The sequence below is a fragment of the Psammomys obesus genome, unplaced genomic scaffold (assembly GCF_907164565.1).
Source record: "Psammomys obesus unplaced genomic scaffold, mPsaObe1.curated_primary_1811, whole genome shotgun sequence".
Classification (NCBI taxonomy): Eukaryota; Metazoa; Chordata; class Mammalia; order Rodentia; family Muridae; genus Psammomys; species Psammomys obesus.
Genome location: NW_026590701.1, coordinates 5,874,382 through 5,901,244, shown reverse-complemented (window position 1 = coordinate 5,901,244; position 26,863 = coordinate 5,874,382). Strand labels below are relative to the sequence as shown.

Genomic DNA, 26,863 nt, shown 5'->3' with positions numbered 1-26,863 from the left:
TCCCACCATAAACTGGTGGATACTACCTCATGATTTGAACTTTGGTGGGAATAGAGGTATGACACAGGACTCATACTTTCTGGTCAACTGATTTTCAATCTTCTTTTGACCCATCATGTTCACTCTGGCCACTTTACACTTGTCTGTAGACTTCTCCTTCCTAAAGTTTCTCTTTTTCATTTTGTGGACATGTATTTCAAGTCTATGCGACTACCCTATTTCTAATTAAAATTTAACCCTAACATAGGCATCTATTGATAAATTAATTATCACATACATGTCACAACACACATACTATTTTAAAATGATATTTTTATTTATTCTTTGAAAATTTCATATAATACACTTCACACATTCATTTTCTTCTCCCAACTCCCTAAACAGTCAACTTTATATTCTCTCTCTTAATAAACCAATAACAGGAAATCTGTCTAATTTGTGTTAATTGACATCTCCTGAACATAGGGTTTGGATTGTACTTATTTTGATACCTACACATACATTTATCCCTCTTTATGTTTGTAATTCTTTTCTTTACCAGGCAGAAACTTGGCTCCTGTTGTTCTGGTTAATTCCTGAAGATATCAAGGCTGCAGTTTCTAATCTCTACCCTCACCATTATGTAGATTCTGTCTTCACCTCACTTTAGGCCCAAAGACCCACTTGACATCACCGTTACCACCCCTCACAGATGCCTTTCTTGTTCTACTTGGGAACCCAACACTTAATCCCGTGCTACCATGATCAACACCCTCCTACTGTAGACACATTCCTTACCTCTGTCAGGATCTGAACTATGTGCAACTACATCTGTTTTCCATCACTTGCCTGCTCCACCTACTGTTCTGAATTTTTCTAATTAAATTTTTATTTTTTATATTAATTACAGTTTATTCACTGTATATCCCAGCTGTAGCTCCCTCCCTCAATCCCTCCCAATCTCCTTCCTCCTCCTCCTATGCCCTTCCCCCGGTGCACTGATAGAGGAGGTCCTCCTCCCCTTCCCGCTGACCCTAGCCTATCAGGTCTCATCAGGACTGACTGCATTGTTCTCCTCTGTGGCCTAGTAAGGCTGCTCCCCCCTCAGGGGGAGAAGATCAAAGAGCCAGCCACTGAGTTCATGTCAGAGACAGCCCCTGCTCCCCTTACTAGGGAAATCACTTAGATACTCAGTGCTAAGGGCTATCTATATCTAAGCAGGGGTTCTAGGTTATCTCCATGCATGGTCCTAGGTTGGAGTATCAGCACAGGGGTCTTTTCTGAGACTGATACTCTGAATTCTTAAGAAGAAGGAAAGGACACTTCCAGTTTTAAAATTCACCTTCCTCACTTGACCCTAACAAGTGGCTTATTAATGACTAAGTCACAACTTCTCTTTGACCTGCATTATGAGTTAGGGATTTAGTAAAAAAATGGGGCATGTGGATTAATGAGAGATTTAAAGCCATAAACTATTCTGTCATAAGAATGATGTCCAAATAAATCACGAGATGCGTATCTCATACTCCTGTTCTGAAATGCTAAGTGCCCTATTAGAAATGAAGTTCCTCAGGGAAAACCCCACAGGGAGGAAAGCTGGGGCTGCCTTTAAATTGGGTCTCTTTTTCATTTTCTAATCAAGATACCGATTGCTTTTTTCGACATTAGTTGACCTACCTAAAGAAGCTGATCTCCTGGGAGCTCATTTTATTTATTGACTGACCATGTACCCACGACTGCTGATGCAGCTCATTAAAAGTGTTCACCAGTCCACTGAGCTCTCAGCTCTCTAAGGGGTCTGGTGGTTTCTGCAAAAGTGTGTCTCACTTAACAACAAAAATTGTTTTCAGATAGACTATGCTTATGGTTAGTAGTATCGAGCTAAGTCTTACATTTTGTGTAATTAGATTTCTTAGTATTTAAAATAATACGGACTTTGCTGTAGTAACAGTTTATTTATTAGTAACATAAAGACACACCCAGGAATACCGATTTGCATAATTTAACAACCATGTGTCAGATATGTACTAGTATCAAAGCACTTAAAAAGAGATGAAATGCAAATATTCTGATTTTTAAATGGTCTTATGTTTTTGAGAAAATTCATACATGAGTGCTGCATCTATATCACCCCTGTACCTCCCTCTCCTGGCTCCCACTCCTCTTGCCCTTTCCAAATTTTTTAATTGATTGCATTTTTATTGTTAAATGCATATATATGCACAAGTGTATACACATATACACAGTCTATTTAGCTTTGCCACATGTAAAAGAATGAAAGGAAACCCATATCTAACTATCACATGTCACACATACAAACACATACACACACAATTCCAAATGGATCAAAGATCTCAATGTGGAACATGACATGCTAAACTTGCTAGAATAAAGTCTAGGCAGCACTCTCCAAGACATAAGTTTAGAAAAGGACTTTCTGAATTAGGATTCTATTTGTCCAGAAATAAAGGCCAACAACTGACAAGTTGTATCTCATAAAACCAAAAAGCTTCTGTAAAGCTAAGGAAACAATCAATCAAGTGAAAATAAAGCATAAAGATGGAAGAAAATCATTGCCAGTTACCTATCTTGTAGAGGGTTAAAATTCAGAATATATAACAAATTCAAAAGACAAAAACTCAGGAAAACAGATGACACAGTTAAAAACTGAGCTATAGATCTGAACAGAGTTCTGAAAAAAGAAAAGAAAGATGGACAAAATGTCTAAAATATGCTCAATGTCGCTTCCCCTTCTCCCTGAGGGAGGAGCAGCCTTGCAAGGCCACAGATAAGGACATTGCAACCATCCTGAAGATACCTGATAAGCTAGGGCCAGACGAAGGAGAGGAGGACACCCGCTCTCAGTGGACTGGGAAGGGGGCAGGGAGGAGATGAGGGAGGGAGGGGAGGATTGGGAAGGAAAGAGGTAGTGGGTTACAGCTGGGATGCAAGTGAATGTATAAAATTATTTAAAAATAAAAAAATAAAAAATAAATAAATTTAAAAAGTTTAAACAATAAAAAAATAAAATATGCTCAATGTCTTTAGTGATTAAAGAAATGCAAACAAAACTACTTTGAGATTTCATCTTTCCCTAGTCACAATGGCTAAGGCCCAGAAAACAACCTGACCACAAACACTGTTGGAGAAGAGGATTCACTGCTTTTGGAACTCCAAATCGGTATAGCTACTCTGGCTACCAGTGTAGAGAATTCTCAAAAAGCTAAATATAAATCTACCAGATGACCCAGCTCCATTCTTTGGCATATTCCCAAAGGACTTAACATCCTACTCCCCAGATACTCGCTCAGTCATGTGTGTTAAACTTCATTTATAACAGCTAGGGATGGAGGCAACTGAATGTCTTGCCAAAGATGGATGATGCAAATGTGGCACATAGACACTATGGAATAATACTCAGCCACAAAGAAAAATGAGAATGTAAAATTTTTAGGTAAATGGATGAAAGTCAACATGTTATACTGAGTGCAGTTGCCCAGACCCAGAAACACACATTGCGTGTTCTCTTTCCTGGTAGTTCCTGGCCCCGAATGCTTAGATGTAAGTTACATGACCTAGAGTAAGAACCACCTGGTATCTTCAGTGTCCTCTAATGACTCAGAGTACATTTCAGAATACACAAAATTAAAGCAAACTTACTCTAAACCCTTTTGTTCTAAGAAGCAGCCATCTCTAGAGTTTGCTTTACGTATAAAAAGAGGCGTTGCTTCCCGTTTGTGCTTTACTGTATCATAACCTTAATGCTCTCAAGGAACATCGCTACCCACTACCACCACTAAGTTTAAATTCATTAAAAAATTACCCTTCTGACCATTTTGATGAACCAAATCCTGTATCTGTGTACCATGGAGAAGAAATATTATTACTGTGAATAATAATACTAGTGCATTGGACAAAAAGAAAACATTTAATAAACAACTGGCCATATTTTCTAATGATTGATGAACATCTAGAAACAAAATACTCTAAAACCAAAGCTCTCATTTTTTTTTAACTTTTATTAATTATATTTTGTTCATTTTGTATCCCCCCATAAACCCCTCCCTCCTCCCCTCCTAATCCCACCCTCCCTCTCCCTTCATCACAAATGCCCCTTCCCAAGTCCACTGATAGGGGAGGTCCTTCTCTCCTTCCTTCTGATCTTAGTCTATCAGATCTTATCAGGAGTGGCTGCATTGTCATCCTCTGTGGCCTTTACCAGGGCTGCTCTCCCCTCAGGGGGAGGTGATCAAAGAGCAGGCCAATCAGTTCATGTAAGAGGCAGTCCCTCTTCCCATTACTATGGAACCCACTTGGATACTGAACTGCCATGGGCTACATCTGTGCAGGGGTTCTAGGTTAGCTCCATGCATGGTACTTGGTTGGAGTATGAGTCTCTGGAAAGACCCCTGTGTTCAACTTTTTGGTTCTGTTGCAAAGCTTTCATTTTTTTTTAATCCATGTATATCAATTTACAAAGATGTCATATATAATAAGGTTAGCTAGGGTTGGGAGCAAAGTTTGATACAGTGCTTGCCTGAAACATACAAGGTTTACCACTACACAACAAACAAACAAACAAAAACAAAGCAACCATCTTACTCATAATCTAGTAATTTTTTTAACTGACTTTGGAAAATATCTCTAAACATACATTTGTCAAGGTCACTGGCTTATCGGATTTTTCTTTAATGTCTAGAGGTGTTTGCTTATAGTTGCTTTTAAAACATCTTTCTATATATATTATGCATTTTAGAGCATGGGAATTATGAGCTATTAAGTCCAATATCAAGTTTTCCTCTGGGGGTGTCATAGAATGGAGACAGCATTATTTTCTAGGTAGAATAATGGTTCTGTCTATGGAACAATGGAGCAAAATGTTTCATTGTTCTTGCTGTTTTTGACTTTTTTTTTTAGGTGTATATTACAAATAACCACATAAAACCTGCTGTAAAAATACCAACAAGGTTAAGACCCTAGGCTAACTAGATGTGATTATGTGAAAAAAAAAAAAAAAGTTAAAGGACAAACACAGTCAGCTGTGGGTTACCTCATTATGGCCATCACAGCTGGATATTCTGTAGCTCAGGCATGAGTGTGCTAGGCTTTCAGTTGTGTGTGAAGAATCTTTTACAACCCCAGTAGTGTATCTAGGGGTACAGTCGATCTCTGGAAAATGGGACAAAGGCTGTATAGAAATGGATTTATCAGAACTGAGTTGTTACAACCTTCTCTCTCATGTGAGCTGGCAAATTAGAGCCTAACCTGCCTCTGTAACTCTCTTTCTTTGTAACCATGTCCTGTACATGCCCATTTCTACTGTGTTATCATCTGCTTTGCCTTTCTCTTGTCATGTGTTCAAGGTCAATTAATTACACTGTATTCACTTTGTATCCCCCCCTGTGGTTCCCTCCCTCCTTCCGTCCCAATCCCTCCCTTCCTCCACCCTCTGCATGCATTGTCATCTGATAGGGGAGGTCTTCTTTTCCTTCCTTCTGATCCTAGCAGGCCACAGAAGAAGACAATGCTGTTTTGACTTTCAAGTGAAAGTCCTTATTTTACCTTACGCTGCCTGATCATTCAATCAAATTAGCCTGAATTCAGTCATCAACATAGACTGGCTGCACTCAGTTTATGAATCAAGCATTCACTGTCAATCTCATTGCCTCTCAACAGTTTGCAAAAATTCGGGTGAGATAAACAATGCTGTGCAATGCATATTGGGTGGGCATGCTATTCATCCAGACCTATCTGAAAATCAAGCCTGGGCTAGCTCAAAACACATGGGCATTATGACTTGGATTTTACAGTAATTTCTAAAATTAGTAAATTACTTTTGTTGGGCTTCAGTTTCTAGAACACAAAATGAAAGAAAGTTTGTTGATCCTTTTTATATTCATGAACATCTATGGCCAAAGCAGTAATCCTGCAGAACAGAATGAGGCACAGTCATTGTTCTGAAAGACTGCCTATCTACTTATATTTATAAGTATCTTTACTTACCTATAAAGATCACATAATTTTGTGTGATAAAATAAAAAATAAGGAAGTTGACAGGATCCTGAAGCAGAAGGAAAGAAGAGAATGCCTCAAAACAACTCTGACATGCACCAGAATACTGTCACTGCTGCCTCAGGGTTAGGAGTTCCAACACGGCAAAGTGCAGAATCACCTTCAATGGGAAAAGCATCGTCCAGTTCACACACACATTATGAGTCTTGGGCTTAAATATGGTAATTTGCTATGATACACAGTAGAGTAAGTGATTGAATTTTTTGGCTCAATCATGTCACCCAGGACCTCCTCCAATTCTTTCCTTGCTCAGTTGTTCCTTCTTCAGGAGGCACGAAGGTAAACAAGGATCTTTTGGGCATTGTGACAAGATATACAGGATCTCAAAAATATCCCCCCCCCCATGTCCCCTTCTTAGGGGACAGGGAATATTCTTCAGTGATTTTTGAAGAGTTCACCTCATCTCAAAATCCTGGACTTGGACCTGTGTCTCTGCATAAACAATCAGGGAATTCTCAGAACAGGCTTAACAGGCTTAGAGTGATCATCTGGGATGCTGCCTTCCCTGGTAGATAAACTACAAATAAGCATATACATATGTTATGTGGGGCTAAGCTTGGTCACTCAGAAGCCAGGAGCCTCATTCGCCAAATTATCTGAATGAGATTCTGATTTGTTTTCTTCCTTTCAAATCAGAAAAGGCAAGCCTGTTGGAAAGCTATAAAAATCACCCTAGCATATTTGATCTCATTTTGAACCCCAAAGTTTTGAACTGTAAAACCCTGTTTATTGTTTGGTGTGGTTGAGCCCTATCCAAGAACTTTCTGCTTATTGCAAACAGGTGATTATGGTGTGGTTCACCCAGCTCTAGCACACATCTTTAACCCAAGAGCTTTCTGGATATAGCATTTAATAAAGTTAACCCTAGGTCAAGAGGCTGAGCAAGAAACCAGCTGACAGGGATTAAAGAGTAAGGAGGAACTTTGAGTTGAGGGGTTTTTAAGACAGCATGTAGAAGTAGAAGGGCTTTAGCTCTTTGGCTTTAGCTCTCTAGTTTTTGGGCCTTTAGCCTTGCTTTTGTTTTTGTTGTTGTTGTTTTGTTTGTTTGTTTGTACTTTTTCTCCTGGGCTGTCAGTTAATGTAGTGATCTTTTGGGTTTTTTCCCATCTAGACCTGAGCTGAGAAGGAAGGCCAACTGGATGCTTTCTCTGCCTCTCTGAGCTAGCAGGTTTTCACCACCCCTCTTCCCCAATCAGCCTATCCCATGCAGAATTTCAAAAAACATACCAAAATCTACTAGTTTTACTCCACCTTCAGTAGTCAACAGAATGTTATTTCCTTTGACATCACGATGGATAGTTTTGTTGCTATGCAGGTGCTGAAGTCCCTGGAAGGTGGAAAATGTATAATGATTCTTAAAAGTGTAAAACAAAGAAACATTTTTTAGGTGGTGCATTCATACAGAGTCATACCAAACACATGTTAAAATCAGCATCCCAAACAAAATGTTTTGCACCGAGAGAGTCAAATCCAAACGTACCATTTCCAACTTGTACTATATAGAAAGTCACGAAACAAGAGCACACTTCTCAGCTTTTCACCAAAATCTGTTTTTAAATCACTTTATTTATGTATTATTTATCTATTTATGTGCACATGTGTGTCTGTGCATGTGTTTATGAACATGTGCATATTTGTGCATGAGGACGTCAGAGGACAACTTGTGAGAGTCAGTTCTCTTCTACTATGCCGGTTCCAGAATTCAGCTAGGTCGTCATGTCTGGCAGCAAGCACCATTATCTGCTGAGCCATCTTGCTTGCTCTCCAAAGTCATAAAACATGTTGCAAATGAAAAACATAACTACTAGAAATTTTCTACCGTTATTTATAAAAATTTGAAGAAATCGGGATCCTATCAATGCAGACAAAGTTGGCTTCCACTGAAGAATCAAAATTGTCTATGCTAAATATTCAGGTTTCACATGAGCTTGCACTCATCATACTAAGTAGTAATAGTTTTCTGAAAATGGGATCCACATTTTTATTCAGTTAGAACTACCACCTAGTTATTGCACAAAGAATTCAAATGGCCTTACCATTAGTGCTTCATGTAAAATATATGCAATTATAGGCTCGCTCATTCTTTCTCCCCTCTTCAGGAATCCTTTCACAAGATCAGTCACAGATCCTCCATTGCACAGCTGGAAATGAGTGAGTGCATCGAAGGACGTTAAAATTAACACAATGTGTTTGTTAATATAATCTTGTATTTATTACAATTTATTCACTTTTTATTTCAGCTGTAGCCCCCCTCATTTCCTCCCAATCCTTCCCTCCTTCTTTCCCTCCCTGCCTCCCTCCCTCATCTGCTCCCATGCCCCTTCCCCAGTCTGCTGATAGGGGAGGATCTTCTCCCTTTTCATCTGACCCTAGTCTATCAGGTCTCTTCAGGGCTGTCTTTCATAATCTTCCTCTGTGACCTGGTCAGGCAGCTCCTCCCTCAGGGTGAGGTGATCAAAGAGTCAGCCACTAAGTTCATGTCAGAGACAGCCCCTGCTCCCCTTTTAGGGAGCCTATTTGGATACTGAGCAGCCATGGGGTACCTCTGTGCAGGCGGTCCAGGTTATTTCATGAATGGTCCTTGATGGGAATATCAGTCTCAGAAAAGACCCCTGGGCCCAGATTTTTTTGTTCTGTTGTTCTCCTTGTGGAGCTCCAGACCCTTCTAGGTCTTTCTATCTCCCCTTTCTTTCACATGATTCCCTGCACTCTGCACAAAGTTTGGCTATGAGTCTCAGCATCTGCTTTAGTACCCTGCTTTGTAGAGTCTGTCCGAGGCCCTCTGTGGTAGGATCCTGTCTTGTTCCTAATTTTCACCTTCTTCTGATGACTATCTTTTACAGCTCTTACTGTAAAAGGTTTTCTTTTTTAAACTTTAAAAAAAAATAATTTTTTATTAGTTTACAGCTTATTAACTTTGTATTCAGTTGTAGCCACCTCCTTCATTCCCTCCCAATCCCACCCTCCCTCCCTTATCTCTTCCCTGCCCCTCTCTAAGTCCACTGATAGAGGAGGTCCTCCTCCCCTTCCATCTGACCCTAGCTGATCAGGTCCCTTCAGGACTGACTGCAATGTCCACCTCTGTGGCCTAGCAAGGCTGCTCCTCCCTTGGAAAGGGGGGTGGGGAGGTCAAAGAGCCAGCCATTGAGTTCATGTCAGAAACAATCCCTGTTCCCCTTACTAGGGAACCCACTGGGATGCTGAGCTGCCATGGGCTACATCTGAGCAGGGGTTCTAGGTTTTATCCATGTGTGGTCCTTGGTTGGAGAAACAGTCTAGTTTTCTTAAAATGTTTCAAAAAATTGTTCTAGTATCCTGTTGTAAGCTGTCTCCTAAATGACTCTCATTATCTTCATGATGTCACAAATGAAAATAGATTATTCTCACATAGGACTGAAACTAGAATGCAGTTTTCGTCTAAATTAATTTTCAGAAGAGATTCTTCTACTTAAATTTAAGGCTAAGAATTGTGATTTTACAAATTACTCCCCAATTTAGGACATAGACCTCAAAAGCTATACTGACTTCTGATATTTCAATTGATATAAATCAACAGTGTCAATGGATATACACTACTTTAAATGTGAACTAATTTAAAAAGAAACAAACGTCCTTTTAGGCAAAATTGATAAATACATGGAAGATGACAAATAAAACTCTAGGCAACAATATTGTATTGCCTCTGCTCTCCAGAACCTCCTTCTCTGCACACAAGCAGGGAGAATCTGAATAGACAAGAAGATTATGATGGAGAAACTTTCAATAACTGGGCTCTGCAAAGTTAGGTAACTTTAAGTAGTACTGAAAACTTTCAAAGGAGGCATCCCATCCTCAGTACATACCTACAATGATACAGCAGTGGATATGAGAAGAGAGGTCACTGGGTGACTGTCCTCAACCAAGACAGCATCACAAGGATGCTTTGACTCTGTAAGTCCTCGATCCCCTGAAGTTATATAGTAACGACTCTGCCTTCAACCTTTCCCCAGCCACGGATCCTGTCTGTGGTCTCCGCGCCCCAGCCTTGATCCACTGCTCCTCCCTTATCATCTCCCTCCCAGCCATCACTTCCTGGCATCACCGGCCTTTGTAAGTTTAGCCATTTTAGTAAATATCCGATAGTATTTCTTTCTGCTTTTAGCTTAACTTTCCCCAAAGTCCTGGGATGTAGCTTCTAGAGTACAGACTTGGGAGTGTTTGAGAAATGCAGGTGGTCTGCATGTAGTTCCGTGTCCCCTGTTACTGTAAGGAATTCTCTGCTTCTCTGGTTTTTATTGATGTTTAGCTTAATAAACACTGCATTGATGAATGTTTTACACTAGCTTAAAAAAAGAAAGAAGAACCCTGTGAAATATCTTAAAAACCACTGGTTTCATTACCTTCTTTTTGGAGGCCATCCTTCCTCTGCTCTGTCCCCATGCACAGGATGGAGACCCTAATTCTGGTGAGCAGGCTGCTAACGCCATTCTCACTCAGGCTTGTTCATTAGGAATAGGGCACAGAGCCAGAAGAGACAAGCTGAGAGTAGAGGTTGTTTCCTTGTTCAAGAAGCAGGCACCTCTACAAGACATGTGGTTCCCTGCTCTTGCTGGCAGCTCTGAAACAGAGGACCTGGAACCAGAGGTTTTTGCCCAAGGGCGGCCATAAGAACAGAAGGCTGCAAAGCCCTCCCCAATGTTCCTGATATTATTTGGGAGAGAGTAAGAAGTCCAAATCTAAGAAAACTTTTGAAAATAGTGGTGATTCTGATAATTTCAAGGTGCTGTTCAACTCTGTGAGAGCAGCAGGCTTGCTACAGACTATGTAGTTCAGTAGGCAAGATCAAAGAAACGGCTAAGAGCTCTGCTGGGGTCCTCAAAGACCACTCAAGAAACTGTGCCTACATTCAGCTGATCAAACTGTGAAGCAATTCTTTGCTCCAGAATATTGATGAAATCTGCAGAGGAATCAGCAGACAGTTAGTGTAACTCAATAGCTTGGTGTCACACAGAGGTAGACTGGCTTAATAGAAAAATCAAAGAAAGATATAGTTAAGGCTCAGCCGGTAAAGTGCTTGCTTTGCAAGTACGGAGACCTCGGTCTGGTTTCCAGAACCAATGCACAGGTGGCTGTGGTAACACACGTGTGCAATCCCAACAGAGGGGCAGTGGAGTCAGCAAGATCCCAGGGCCTTGATGACCTGAGCCTCTCTGGCGCGTCCCAGACTCACGAGAGACCATGTCTCAACAAAAGAGATAGACAGAGCCTAAGACATAGCACCTGATATGCCTGGCTTCTGAAGAGCTACACACTCAGATGCACACCCACACTACATGCACACTCCCCAACCCAAGGAGGTAGGAAGAAGTGCCTGTCCCTGCTGATAACTGTGAGCATGGCAAACCAGTGCCCTCTAAGGAACAATAAGAGGGGAATCTGTTTTCTGAAAACAGTTTCATTGCTGTCCCTCAGCAAACAAGTCCAAACAGCAGGCACACCCAGAGAATAAGCATTTAGAATTCCTACAACGGGTTATCTAAAAATGTCCAGCCTTCAATCAGAAACTAGGAGACAAAGGAAGCAACAAGAAAATGCTACTGTATAGACATAAAAAAAAAAAAAAGCAGCAGGAACTGTATGTGAAGATGTACCTAGCAGACAAAGACATGAAAGCAGGAATTAAAAAAAAAAATAATGTGTTTAAATTCTAAGGGAAAACATTCGTAAAGTAAGGAAGGATTGATGCTAATGCCAAATAGAGAATATTAAAGCAAAAGAGTTTTTAAAACTTTGATTATAAATGCATCATTTTCTCCTTCTCTTTCCTCTCTCCTTCCTCCCATGCATCCCTTTCCTGTTTGCTCTCTTTCAAATTCATGGTCTCTTTTAATTGAGGCTGGCTTAGAGTTCAAAGTTTCAGTCCTTTAGCATGGCGGGAAGCATGATCACATGCAGGCAGACATAGTGTTGGAGAGGTAGCTGAGAGTTCTAAGTCCATTTCCACAGGCATTAGGAAGAGAGAGTGACACTGGGCGTGGCTTGAGGATCTGAAACCTCAAAGCCCACCCCTAGTGACACAGTTTATCCAACAAGGCCACACCTCATAATAGTGCTAATTCCTGTGGGCCTATGGAAGACATTTTATTTAAACCACTACAATGCCCGTTTTTATTTTACCTTAATTTGTGACTATTTTAGCTGGTTCCAGAATTCAAAGATGACATCATTTTACTCTTCACAGATGTCATTCCAGGACATCTGAGGAAACACCATTGGTCACCTTGATCTGAGACTACAATGTAAAATGTGTCCTTTCTGCTCTGCTCATAATTCTCTTCAGCATCAGTTTTTCGCATTTTGATTATGATGAATCTTACTACAGTTTTCTTAGTTTACTCGATTTCCATGTGGGCAATTGTGATATTCCAGTATTCAAAATACACTCATCTTTTCTCTCACATATCTCATCTAAAGTTAAGCTCAATTGTTGTGATTTATTTTTTCATAGTGATTGCTGTTTCAGTTCTAGAAGTTCCACTTAGTTTTTTTACAGTTTCCATTTATTTCAGTATTGTTGATTTTTCTTTAAAATTTTACATTCATAACAGCATTAAAGTTCTAACTTCCTAATTCCAGTGCCTCTTTCTATTGATCATATTTTCTTTTGACTGGTTCACATCTTTCCTGTGTTTTCACACATACATACATACATAACACATATTTATGTACACATATATACACACATATACATATATGTATACTTATGTGTACATACATAAGTATATATACATGTATAACTTAATACTGCAAATGGACATTAAGTTATATACATATATAATCTAATACTGCAACTGGACATTGTTAATGATGTGTTATTGAATTTCTGGATTTTTGCTGTTTTATATGAATGAGCACTGAATTTCATTCCAGAATATATCTAATAAACATATAGATTAATTCAAGTCTTCTAGGGAGCTATTCTTTTAAGGCTCACTTAACCTTCCCTCTATAGTGCAACCTTTCTGGGATCCCTAGTAAATGCTTCATGAAGTGGAAATTTCTGGTTTCTTTAAGACTGAGTTTTGTCATGTGATATTTTGCTGCAAGCTGGGCACATGATGTTTTGCCCAGGTTGGTTTGTGAAAGGGCACGTGATGTTTTGCTGTGACCCCTCACATGCAAAAGGCATGACTTTGGCCATCTGAGATCATCCATGGGTTGACTTTGAGAAAAGGAGATCTATAGAGGCCCAGGCAGACTGAGACACCACTTTTTGGATTGACATCACAGTGTTGATCTTCGTGCTTCAACGCTTAACTTTTCAGAGAGAAATATTCCAGAGAGCTTCTCTGGGCAATCCAACTTGGTCTTGCAGCTTTCGATGACTTCCTGTTGCTACTTCCTGTTGGCCTTTGGACTGGACTGCTGCTATCCTAATGACTGAGTCTGGTAATCCCCTAATGAGTCATCAACCCTGATCACCAGGAAGTAGATACAAGAGGCCTACAGCCCTGCTCCTTATTAATCTCCTACCTAAGGTTTTGGTGGGTTGGAAGGGAGGTAAAGGTGATTAAAAACCCTAAACGAAGTAGGTTTGGTGAAGCCTACAGCTTCAGATGCAGACAGGGAGAACCTGAGCACCTCCCTAGGCAGCAAACTCATCCTGTGCAGATTGCAACCTTGCACCAACTCCTCCTCTGGTTTGTTCTCCGCCCAACACCTTCAAAGGCTCTTCTAGTCAAAAAAAATTTTTGCATACATTTAATTACATACAATCTTTTCTTTTGGGAGGCAGATTGCTGCAGAGCCTCCCCTTATCTTTGATCTCTAATCATGGACGACCTTCTAATCTTTGCAGTGAGGCAGAATTGCTTTGATCTCTGAGGTAGCTGCTTTTCTCATCACTGTGATAAAATATGTGACAGAAGCAGCTTCAGGGAGGAGGTTCGTTTTGGCTCATGGCTCAGAGGGCGTGTTCAGTCTGAAAAGAAAGACAAGGCTGGTAGCATGGCTTCTCATTTGGTACCACAAGAAGCTAATGTTCTGCAGAAGAGGTGGGTGGAGACATAATCCTGAAGTACCCCACTCACCTGACTTAGTGGTGTGTATCTTCCAGCTAAGCCTTGTATTAAAACAGCTGTTCTTAACTTGTGGGTCATGACCCCATTAGGGGTTCACATATCAGATATTTATATTATGATTTATAATAGTAGCAAAACTATAGTTATGAAGTAGCAACAAAAATAATTTTATAGTTATAGATTATAATGTTGCAACATTAGGAAGATGGGGAACCACTTTTTAACGGTTTCACAACTTCCCTATAAAGCACGACCAGCAGGAAGCAAAGTGAGCTTATGGAGGGATTTAACCGCCATCTCTGAGCCACCTCCTAGGAAATGCCTTTCTGGGGACTAACTATGGTGTAGGGCTTGTCTCTAAAAATAAAAGTGACCTTTATAATGTTTCACACTTTCGCACTGTTTGAAAGATGCTTTATTTATGTCCAGTTTTGCCAGCATTCTGTTTGTGTATTTGAAGATTGCATGAAGACACAAGAGCTATCACAGCCAGAAGCAGAAATCTCTGCTTATTTCTCTGCAGACTGGCGAACCTGGAAGTGTGCTTTCTAGAATTTCCTTAGATAAGAGTCATCTGAATATTCATTTAAAAATAGCTGTAAGCTGGGCGTGGGAGCACACACCTCTAATCTCAGCATTTGGAAGGCAAAGGTAGAAGGCCAGCCTGGTAAATACAGCGACTTCCAGGGGCTACATAATAGAGACACTGCCTGTCTCAAAATAAAATAGCTTCCAAATTTCATTCAAACAATTTCTGCTTCATTGGTACAATGGGCCCACACTTCTAAACCTCTAGTCTAGAGGATACTACAGAGCTCCTGCAGCCGTTACTCTTTTCTGTCAGCAAGTTGAGATGACAGGCCTCCTTTGTTCCTTCTTGTCAAGGAACAAAGGCCTTCTTGTTCCTTCTTCTATTTTATTCTCTATTAATATCTCTATACAAGAATTAATTTTAGCTTTAAAATCATCTTCCCACCACTATCTAGTGATCTCTAATGTAAGTTTATCTTGATCCCTGCTGAAAACTGAGAGCCTACCATCATGGCCAGGGCAACGTCAAAGGTCATAATTCAGGAAGCAAACAATGGCTAGATGTGATTTCTTTGTGTACACAGTAACAGGTCAGATTTTCCTACTGTAAAGAAGGGGTCTGCTCAAAGTGTGACGTTTCAATAAAATTAATAGAATGTATTAATATATTAATTTATAAATGTCACAGAGATGATGAACAGTTATGGAAACAGATGCCACCCAGGAGCCATTTCCTAATTGTGCTCACATACTGTGTGACACATCCTGTGACTCTTCTAGTATGAAACCAATGCTTTAAGAGTATAATTGGCAACTGATATGGGGGGATGTATTTTGGAAACTCCAATCACTAAATCCAAATACAGAACAGTTTTCTAACTCCAAGGTGCTTTAACATTCCAGGGGAAACACACTACACATTAGGACTTGACAACCAAAAGCCTATAACAAAGGAAAGTAATTTATCAGATGAAATACTTTGATGCACAGAAAGTATTAATCTATTAATTAGCAACACAGCTCCTGAAACAACACTCTAAATTGGCACACTCCTGTGCAAGCAGCAGTGGCTTTGGCAAGTGCTGATGTATACAGCTGGAAGGACAGTGAGACTCATATATGTTATTTACGCATTTTTAGGATAAAGAGCATAAAGGAGAACACTAGGCTGTTTTCCCATCTTGCTCTTTAAACAAACCTTAAGCGAAATGACTGCAGGTAATTGCTGTCTATTCTGTTGCAGACACATGAAATAATAGCCTTTTAGAGGAGAGCTGGGAATGGTTTTTCAGCCCTGGGAGTGTGAAAGGAATCATGCTGTCAGTCTCTGCTCTATTGCAATTGTGAGCTGCCACAGGGAAGAAAGAACAATGCCCAGCTACCAGAGGAAGGAAGGAGCCGGCTTCCACTCCTGCCCTGCTTCCTGACACTGAGGAAAGACTGCCCTGACTTTTTAACCCCTTGAGTTACAGAATAATTAATGTGTTAAAAGTCAACAAATAGAAAACCCACCTTCATATGTTGCCTTCATCATCCTGTTTTTTTTCCTGTCTTATGACAGACCTTATATTACTTTCTAGACGTAAATAGAAGAAAAACCAGAAAACAATAATGCATCTATGAAGACTGCTTCAATGAACTACAATGTCTATTTGAGAGGCTTTGTAACTATTTACTGATTTTTTTGCGCTTTCAAACACCACCTGTAATTGCTAGTCTTTGATCTCTTGAAAGGGATATAATTTCAAAGAGAGAAATTGCTGTAATTGGAAGGCCATGAAAGAAAGCGGCGCCACTATTACAAATGGCCAGATCAGGCTGACTGGGATGAAGCAGAGCAACTGGGCAGTGCCTCCATGGAGGAGCAATTAGCACAGCGATGCATGAGGGCAGACGAGCTCTTTTAATGGAAGGATGCCCTGCTCTGAAGTTTGGCACTATTATGGCTGAAGGCACACTAGGCAAATGTCTCCAGAGTCTGGGTTTAAATGTGTTCATTCAGCCTGGGAAGGGAAGTCATAGTAAAATCTTCGGTTTTCTTTTGTGCTCAGCAGCAGAGGATAAATGGGAACAATTTAAGACAGTATGACTGTTATGTTGCTCTCCTGGTTTGGATGATAAGAATATTCAGAAACCTTACTCAACTTGCCCCTTGCCATCCTTTTCCTTAGGGACCTCAACATTAGACAATAGGGGTTAAGGAAACTCCAGGTCAAAGGTGGCATTTATGTCTTACTCAACAGGACAGACAGAAGTAAGATACTATATAATGAGGTATGGTGAAAACAAAATCACCTGCTCTGCCTTTATATACACATCACTATAAATAATAAAATATAGTGTGATAGTAAAAACCTCCACAGGTGTTTCATAGACAAAAGACAAAGCAGGAGTCACAGACTAACCTGACTTCCCCCTTTTTATGAAGAAGTTTCGTCTAAGTGAAACTGCTTTCACTAGCCTGGGAACCTTTAGACTCAGAATGAACATACAGAGCAGTCAAATGAAAGCATTTCCTAAAGAGTTTATAAACTGGGGGAATAAACTGGATGAAAATAAAGGAGTGATAAAGTTGAAAAATAAAATAAAAAACAAACAAACAATGAAAAAATAGCCTGCCCTTGCAAGATGTAGAGAATTTCTATTCCAAAAATTTCAGTTCTAGATTGAAACTGAAGTGGAAAAAGTTATCGTGGTGAGAAACCACTGCAGGCCTTTATCTAAGCTGGCATGGCCTTCCCCACCTGGCAGGCTGACGGAGCCTGTGGGCTGTCATGCACAGCTCAGATCCAGCCCCTCCAGTACACGCCTTATTTATAGGGACTCGCATTAAAAGCTGAGAGTTATTAGCACAATTCTTTGGGTAACATCACCCCTCTTTGTCCAGTCATTAGTTATATTCATGCAAAATAATTTATTTGGGCTTTATTATGAAAAGAGGCGTAATTGGCAGTCATTATGTAGCACAGGGTATTGATGCCACAGCCAATTTTGTAAAATGTGCCTGTAAGGAGCACCTGCACCATTCACATTTCTAAATCAGGTAATTGTACTTCTAGCCACTTCTGTATATAATGTAATTAGTATAATTTGCATATTCAAATTACAATAATTATATCCAGTTTACTAACTTTTCACTTTCTTTATGCTCACCCCAACTTTGTTAGTTCAGCTAGATCAGATTGTTGAAATTTATACTACTTACTTTTCTCATTATTGTAGTATTTTTCTCGTTATTATTGTAATACCCAACAAAAAGCAGCTTAAGGGAGGAGGAGCTTATTTGGGCTCACAAGGTAAGGGAACATTTTGGCAGAGGCAGCTGGTCACACTGCACCTTCAGTCAGGAAGCAGAGAGTGATGGATGCTGGTGATCCCCTGGCCTCCCTTCTCATTCACTCTGGGAGCTCCAACAACGGAGAGTGCCTTCCACATTGAAAGCAGAACTCTCTACAGTTAACTCTCCTCTGGAAACACCCTTACAGACACCTAGAGTAATGTTTTTCAGGGGACCCAAAATCCAGTCATGTTGGCAATAAAGTGTCATCATGGTGATATTTTCCTAGTTGGCATTATTATTTTCTTCCAAGTCATTTAGGAAAATGTTTTATATTTCCATCTGATAGTAAGCATATGGACAAAGATCAAAGAAACCTCTAAGTCCCTACTAATTCATTATGCCAGAAAGCACTCCATTTTGGCAGTTTAATCCATTAAGACAGTTACAGTGTAATCAGAATAGAAGTTTGACAGGCTAAATGATCTTATTTAGTAGTTTTTGAGCTTTGGACAGAATGTTTCCTTGACCATACAGATCCTTATCAGCCAAAGAATCTAGATCTCTATTTCACTGCCAATCTCTTTGTAAAGCTAAACACAGATTATTGAAAGTATTTGATGTGTATACAAATTGCATTCAAGACTCATACAACATAACAGCTCAGATATAAGATGGAAAACTGAGGTAAAGCCTCTAAAAAATTCTTTACTGATGTAAGAAAGAAATGGTTTATATTTGCAATATGCATTCTATTACTTGGGTAATTAAATTTAGATGAATAAAAGTTTAGCTTTGTTTAGTATATAATTTAAATTAAGATAGAAACCTATCTTATAGTAAAAAGTATAAAGTATAGCTTTGAAACAGTAAATTGTCTAATTCTAAGGAGCAATGATTTAAATTTTATAAATGTCATATAATGTTTCTTAAACATTTCTTAAAATACAATATATTTTTGAAGGTTTTGTAATATAATTAAAGGTTGTAGGTGAGAGACTGGTTAATTTCCTCTTACTCATGATATCTATTTAAATGCCAATAAAGGAATAAAAACAATCTAAGACACAAAGCAAGCAGAAAGCAGGTGAGCAATGGGCCAGATTCCAACTCTTAGAATATGGAATCACGTCTGCAGGTCAGGGCTGATGTAAAGAAGCAGAAGCTACCAACTGAAGGCTCTCCAAAGTTCCTCGGTGCTCGCCAAAAGAGATTAGCCCACATAGTGCCAGGCAAGGAAGGCGGAAGGAAAGGCAAGAGTCAGAAAACAAAGGATAGTCTGGAAGTGTCCAGCCATCAATCCGGCCACCCTCTCATCCAGAACAGCAAGTATCAGCACCCGGGAGCCCGCCTGAGCCTCATACAGGTGGGTAAGAGACTGGCTGGGCCTCCCGCTCCCGTAGAAGCACCAGCAGGAATCAAGGGCACTGGTCCAGTGGCGAACATGAATGGTGCGTATACTACTACGTACTACCACTCTACATGGGTCATGTAGAGAAGCAAACTTGGGAAGGGGAGGCCAGCTATCCAGGAACATTCCCACGTACAAAGGCAGCAGAGAAACAGCAGAGGCCAGATGCAGGCACACCTCCAGACTTGGCAGGAGCACACACGGTCTCAAGGTTGAATGGGCCGTCTTGCCAATGTTCAAACGGTACCATTGAGACTACAAAGGGTCAACCACAGTTCTCTATGTGCAGCATCACAGCACATCAACAGCACAGACCTGGACAGGACAAGGTGGTCCCAGTAAGGTGGGTCGACATTTTGACTTTATGTTACCAGCTCTTTGGACTGCCTGATTTTGATGTTGTCAGTTGTTATTAATGTGTCTGGTTTTTCTTTCAGTTTTTGATTTGAAGACAGAGTCTCTCTATATTGCACTGTTTAACTTTTTAATAAATTACTGTCTGTAGTATGTTTATTCTAGCAGCATAAAGACCAGCTATCCCAAGAAAATAAATACATATTTACTAGAAACAACGAAATTCTGATACTGTAATTAACACAGAAAATATTATGCTGCTACTTAGTCAAATGAAGACTGTGGTCAGAAGACAATTTTCAAGAATTGGTTCTCTCCTTCCACCATGTGGATTCCAGTTATCAAATTCAGGCCATTAGGCTTGTTGGAAGGACCGCTGCTTTCTGCTCCATCCTGCCAGCCCAAAAGCAACTTTTAAAAATTCCCTATAGTTTCTGTTTAAATTAACGATTACTCGACTAATGAAAAATTGAAATCTAGTGCCTGCAGTCAGTCACCTTAGGGAGAGGTGGGATCTTAGTAACCCTTAGAGCAGACTGCCCAGTATCAGAAAGCACACTCTAAAGAGCATTCTTCCCTGCTGCCCATGGCCGTTTACTCAGACAACCATTTGGAGAACGTTTTTTTCTCCATAAAAGCAGATGTTTAGTTCTGTAGTTTAAGTCATTAGCTTTCAATAAAGATAAAAAAAGAACACAGCTATTTCTAAGGAGCCTTCACTTAACATTACTGCCCTCTTATACCCTAGCCCCAGTCCAACTTGTCCTTCCTTCCTTCCTTCCTTCCTTCCTTCCTTCCTTCCTTCCTTCCTTCCTTCCCTCCCTCCCTCCTTCCCTTCTTTCTTCCTTCCTTCCCTCCCTCCTTCCCTTCTTTCTTCCTTCCTTCCCTCTCTCCTTCCCTTCTTTCTTCCTTCCTTCCCTCCCTCCTTCTCTCCCTCCCTCCTTCCCTCCCTCCTTCCTTCCTTCCTTCCTTCCTTCCTTCCTTCCTTCCTTCCTTCTTTCCTTCCTTCCTTCCTTCTTTTCTTCCTTCCTTTTTGAAACAGGCTTTTTCTGTGTAACACTTGCTGTCTTGGAATTTGCTCTGTAGGCCAAACTGGCCTCCAACGCATAGAAATCCACCTTCCTCTGCCTCCCAAGTACTGGGCTTAAAGGTGTGTGCCACCATCACCCACCCAAATAAGTTTTAAATTATATATTACAATGAAATTCCCTTGAAACTTGCTTTTCTGTATGACAAAAATTATCATAGTTTCTTTAGTGTTTTATGATGGACTCATTTTCTTTTAATTTTCAGTGGTTTTTATAGACTTTTAATTTCCTGATGTGTCTAAGATGCCAATGCTTAAATTGGTACAAATATTATACTGAGGACATCAGCAGCAAGCAACACACTATAAACAGGTTTTGCATACTGTAGATGTGACATAAACTTGTATGATGACAAATCACATCATACAAGCAGCGCTGAGCACTCACCTCAAGAACCAGCCATAGCTTATCTCCATTTACTTTGTCCTTCTTAAAGTAAATCCCATAGAATCTGACCACATTTGGGTGGTCAGAAAGTGTTCTTAAGATGTTATACTCTGCTTCAATCTCTTCATCAATATCCTGGGTTAAAATGGGTCATAAAAAGATGATTATCAGAAAACCCAAATGATGCTAATAAAATTATATTAAGATACTAAATAGGGAATTCTAACTTCATTAAAGCAAGCTTATAGTCATGGGTACCCCATTTTGTAATGCAGTATTGAAATCTCTCAATACACTGTTGAGTTTATTATTTTGTACTAATTCAATTTGTCTCAATATGCATTAACTTAACCGAATTTTAAAGGGGATAAATAAAGGTTATTATTGTGTGCAAGTGGAGAACTCCTCCAGATTACTGATTTGATTGCAATGATAAAGACATCAATTTATAATAAAAAAATAAGACTGAAAAGTTAGTTTCTTTTTTTGTTTTGTTTTGTTTTAGAGCACAAATTTCTACTTAAAATGGGGCTAAATCATGTGATACAGTATAAGGTTAAATTAACTAACAGCTTATCCACCAGGAGTGGATTGAGTTGATGTCTTAATAAAATGCTGGAAACCCATTTGGCCGTTTCTAGAACTCCGTGTCTCTATGGGCCAAGTTGCAGACAGTAAGAGAACATTTTAGTGGTCCTCCTCTAACAGTCATGGTTAATGCCTTTGTTGTTTCACTACAGAGTCACCACACTACAAGAAAAATGTTTAAGTTCTCAGAAATTAGGCTCAGTTCAGGGGAAAACATAGGTCTATATGCTAAACCTTCCATCTTCCAGCCCTGCTCTTGTCATCCTTTCCTTGCAGAGGATCAAAACTCAGAATTTTGACAAACATACAAAATACTAAGGCTTCTTCATCTTAAAAATAGATTCTAGCATTTGTTTTTAAAGTGTGGGTTTATTTAAATTTCTTTAAGATGTAATTTATTGGCCATGCTTTATTTTTCTCTGACTTGTTACATGATGGATGAAGAATAAATAATTTTTAGGAAAGTGTATATGTTTTATGACAAGAATAAAATCAGCAAACTATCAAATTAATTACTATAATTGTGAATCTTTCATTAAAACACAGTAGAAGGCTGGAGAGATTGCTCTGTTGGTAAAGTACTTCATTCACAAGTCAAGGGACTTGATTCTGATGCTCAGGACTCAGTAAAAATGCTGGGCCCAGTTGTGTGCACCTGCTCTCCAGCACTGGGGAGGTGGACACCGGGAGCCCTGTGCTTGCTGGCCAGCCCATCCTGCCTCACTGGTAAGCTACAGGCCAATGTGATGAAAGGAAACAGGAAGTGTTCCTGAGATGGCCAGAGGTGTCCTCTGACCTCCACATGCTTCTTTTGTCTATCTCTATCTCCTCTCCCTCTCTCCCCATCCCTCCTTTCATCTAATATTCCTTCCCCTTCTTTCTCAAAAAATATTTAAAAATCCTGCTTTTCAAGTGTCGTAAGAACATCATAAATGAATAAGTTGTGGAAATGATCATGTGTGTCATAAGCTATTTGCTCTTACCAATGAGGAAAGGAGTGGGAAAGATACATTAATTTGGGGACTGTGTTGGGATTGGTCTGAAGTGTTTGTTTTCTGTTGCTTTTTTGTAAATTCCCACCCTAACACCAAAAAGCTGAAGGAAAAAGTGCTGCCCCTCTGGCACAACACAGCTTGTGTTTCTTCGCTGTGAGCATGTTGCCAATCAAGTGAGTCTGGAGTCTCCGTCCCCATTCTCTCCTTCCAATGTGTCAGAACTCCCACTTTAAAGTCAAGCTTCCTTCCCCAATCCTCTGCTAAAAATAGCATGTAATGTCACAGTTATAATGGTTTTAGCACAGATAAATTATCAAAAAGACCACCCCTAAGATGAATAAAGAACAGGTAGTTTTGTAGGAGCCTCTGTTAGTGGACAAGCCATGTCAAGGTATCAGAACTGCACTGTCCTTGATACTTTGTTATTTCTATCATGTCACACTTCTACCATGAGTCTCTTAATAAAAGAGACCTTCAGTAGAATGTGGGGAGTATAGGACTGTGACCTTATGTAGCTCGCTCGTGTTCAATGGAAAACTTATTTCTAGGAGGCTCGGATATTCCCAACTTGCTAACTCTTGTTCTTAGAAAGCAAGCCCGGAGTGGGGTACAGTTCAGTGTAGGGGACTGCTGCTGGCGACTCAACAGAGAGCAACAGGACTGCACCTCACACTCACTTTTCCGTGAGGAGCGTCACCCTGATAAACCCACATAATTTCTGCTATGGATATGAAAGGGTTAGACTAACTCTGTAACCTATATGTCTTCTAAAGCCTATAGTTTTGAGTTTTAGGTTCAGGTTAAGCTAAAGCCTCTTAGTACCTTTCCAGAGAATGGAGGAATGTGACCCTATCTGTGAGGACAGATAGAAAAAAAGCGAGCAAGCAATGACCTTCACTCAGCAAAAAGAACGACCAGACCCTTGTCTTCGAGATAATGTTTCTTAGCAACCAACCCAGATGGCCCCAATTCTTCTTCTGAGTAGTTCCTGACCTCCAGCCAAGAGCCCACAGCCCTAATCTTCAAGGATGAGCTAACCACTCCCACCTTCAATTGCAGCTGCATCCACACTTGGCAGGACTGGTCAAGCTTGAGCACCTAGGACTAACCAATTATCTTACTTTATAGCTTCCTCATCCAATCCTAAATTGCCAAAATTGCAACTTCAAATTTCCCGCAATTTTTCTTTTAAAAATCTAAGGCCTTTGTCTCCCAGTGCCACTCTTTGCTGACCGGCAGGGGTGACCCCATTGCGCAATGGTTAAATTAAACCTCTTGCTTTTGCAATGAGTCGTAGCCTGTGGGAGTTTCTGGGAAGGGCGTGATCTTGAACTCCTGAGCTATGAGACCCCAGGTCTTACAGATACTCGTAGGCAAATGTGAAAATTCTCTTATCTGAGAGAAATTCAATATTTTTTCTCTATGAAAAACTTCATTAACAACGCCACTTTTAAACATTATTTTTAATTTTTTTTGGAATTTCATACATAAGTACTATACATATACATATACATATACATATACATATACATATACATATACATATACATATACATATACATATACATATACATATACATATACACAATCTACCTCTCCCTCCTTCAATTTCATGTCCTGTATCCCCCTATTCCCTCTGAAATTCACGAGTTCTCCTCTCCTTACAGCTACACACACACACACACACACACACACACACACACACTTGTGCATTTAGTGTTATTCCTGTCTATTTCGGGCTGACCACCTGGAATTGGTAGATCCTCATCTACCAGGGGGCTCATTCCTGGAAAAGACTGATTCTCTCTCTCAGAAGTCAATAATGGCCTGAAGCTCTTCATCCAGGGGTGGACCACCACGAGCTTCCCTTACCCACGCTGGCCTATCAACTACTGTCCTTGTGCAGCTTAACAGTAAAAAATCCTCACCAGTTTGGCTTAAGAGAAACCCCACATAAGTGCAGGAAAAACGGAGTTCAGGTTACTATAACCAGATTTTCAGGAAAACTTCTAGACCTAACAGTTTGTTTCTATGACTTTTTTTTAAAAGAATAAACGGCTTTCCACCAACTGCTTCATTGTTGAGAACTGCATTTTTGTGCTTATGTATTTGTTTAAGTCATTATGGCATGTGCAAAACACATAAATAGGAGGAAAAATAATTAGACCTCTGAGTATTTTTCTGCTTTCACCTTGTTTCAGGATGATGAGTGAGCTAGAATAAGATACTCTCACACTTTTAAAGTGTTTAATACAAAGAAAAATAAAGTAGACATTGAAAAAAATAGAAGTTGGGGCAATATCTCAGTTGGTAAAGTGCTAATGTTATAAGCATTATATCCAATTTCATTCTCCATTACTCCTAGACCCAGATAAGAATGCTGAATGTGGGGGTGCGTGCTTGTAACCCCTGAGCTAGGAGAGTGGATGGGTAGGCAGAGTCAGGTGGATCCTGGGCCAGCAGGCAAGCCCAATTGTGAGTTCCAAGTCAATGAGAAACTCTGCTCCCCAAACAAGGTAAATGAAGGCTGAGGAGTGACAGCTGTGGATGACTTCTGGCCTTCATACAGACCTACACACCCCTGCATGCACATTTGTCTCCACACACACCTTCACATACATATACTCATGCACATAAACAAACAAGTGAATAAACACGGTCTTAAAAAAAAACACTCAAAGTGACTCACGTGGATTGGATCCAGAATTTTGACTGCTGCTTTCTGGCCATTTTTCTTATTCAGGACTTTGAAAACCTTCCCGTACGTTCCTTTGCCAATGGTTTCAGTGATTTCCCATGTATCAGAAGGATCAGGAAAGTTATCAAAGATGATGGCCTTTCCAATTAACGGCAGCATCTCAAAAGTTTAAGTCACTAGAGAGAAAGGGTATAGTTCCACTTACATTTGATTGCAGGTGTTAGGTGGCATGCATAAGTTAGTGGTATATTATCTAATATTTTCACCAATATAATAGGAACTGTGCAACAGCAATCAAATATACTCCAGAGTCAGAGGAAATTTAATTTCTCCTTTGTGAGAAGATTAATGAATTTAATAATGCTTTGTAAGCAGGACTTAATTTCTTTGTTTAATATTGTTTCATTAATACATTTCAGATAAAAATGAAAAATTTTTATTATGAAATATGAAAAAATCATATTGTTCTGATGTCATTTTAACTAACTTCTTCATACTTGGAAATTATAACAAAGTTTATAGCTTTATACTTGAGATCATAAAATTTCCATGCTTTATAAGTGATCATATTTTACATTGAATCTCTGTATAAGTCTAGTAATAGGTCCTCTTATCACTTTTGTAGTGAAATTTTCTTACTATAACTTATGAGGTCTTTTAAAAATCATTCCATCACATCCTTGGCCTCATCTCTCATCTCCTCCTTTCTATACTAAGTGCATTTACTCTTGACTCATCAGCTTGTTTTTCTTTCTAAATTCTACATCCTGAACTATTTTTCAGGTCTCACACTTCCAAATGTGCCCACTATGTATGGGCAATAGCACTCTGTGTTGCTTTTTGACATCATTACTTTGCAGAATTTTGGTACTTGGGGCCAAATTGATTTTCAATTAATTGATTTGAAGTAATAAGGCCAATATGATCACTTATTAACATCACAATAAAAGGAAGACATCTTCGGCATTTCTAGTCACCATCACATTTTTTCATTCATGTATACAAAAGCACGTTCTTTTCAATGTTAAAATGTTATTAGAGTTTATATGCATATACATAGAAGCATATATGATAAATACACTGTCTTTCTCTTAGCTGTGATGAACTACCTGGCAGAAACAACTTAAAGAAGAAAAGATTTATTTTGGCTCACAGCTTATCCACAATGACATGACAGGCATGGCAGAGTAGACATGTTCATGGTGAACAGGAAATAGAGAGGTGTATGTATGTATGTAAACTTCCAAGGATCTCCCCAGTCAGCGTCTTTCTCCAACTAGACCCAGCTCCTACTTTTCACTACCATCATATCATGAGTCCATAAAGAAGTCTCTCACTAGATCAGAACTCATCTCTGGAAATTGACCACACCCAATCCTCGAGGCATCTTACTCCAGTCAAATTCATAATGAAAATTAACCAT

At 39.7% G+C, this 26,863-nt stretch overlaps 1 protein-coding gene across 1 annotated transcript in view; it reads right to left on the bottom strand.

Moving 5' to 3' along the window:
- Myo3a (myosin IIIA) overlaps positions 1-26,863 on the bottom strand; it is a 206,125-nt gene that overhangs the window by 163,496 nt on the left and 15,766 nt on the right. Inside the window, exons 2-5 of the mRNA XM_055608590.1 lie at positions 25,432-25,616; positions 21,160-21,294; positions 8,088-8,192; positions 7,279-7,378 (exon numbers count right to left, since the gene is read on the bottom strand). Of these exons, the coding sequence (XP_055464565.1) occupies positions 7,279-7,378; positions 8,088-8,192; positions 21,160-21,294; positions 25,432-25,599 (508 nt within the window). The 5' untranslated portion in view covers positions 25,600-25,616. The remainder of the gene's footprint in view (positions 1-7,278; positions 7,379-8,087; positions 8,193-21,159; positions 21,295-25,431; positions 25,617-26,863) is intronic.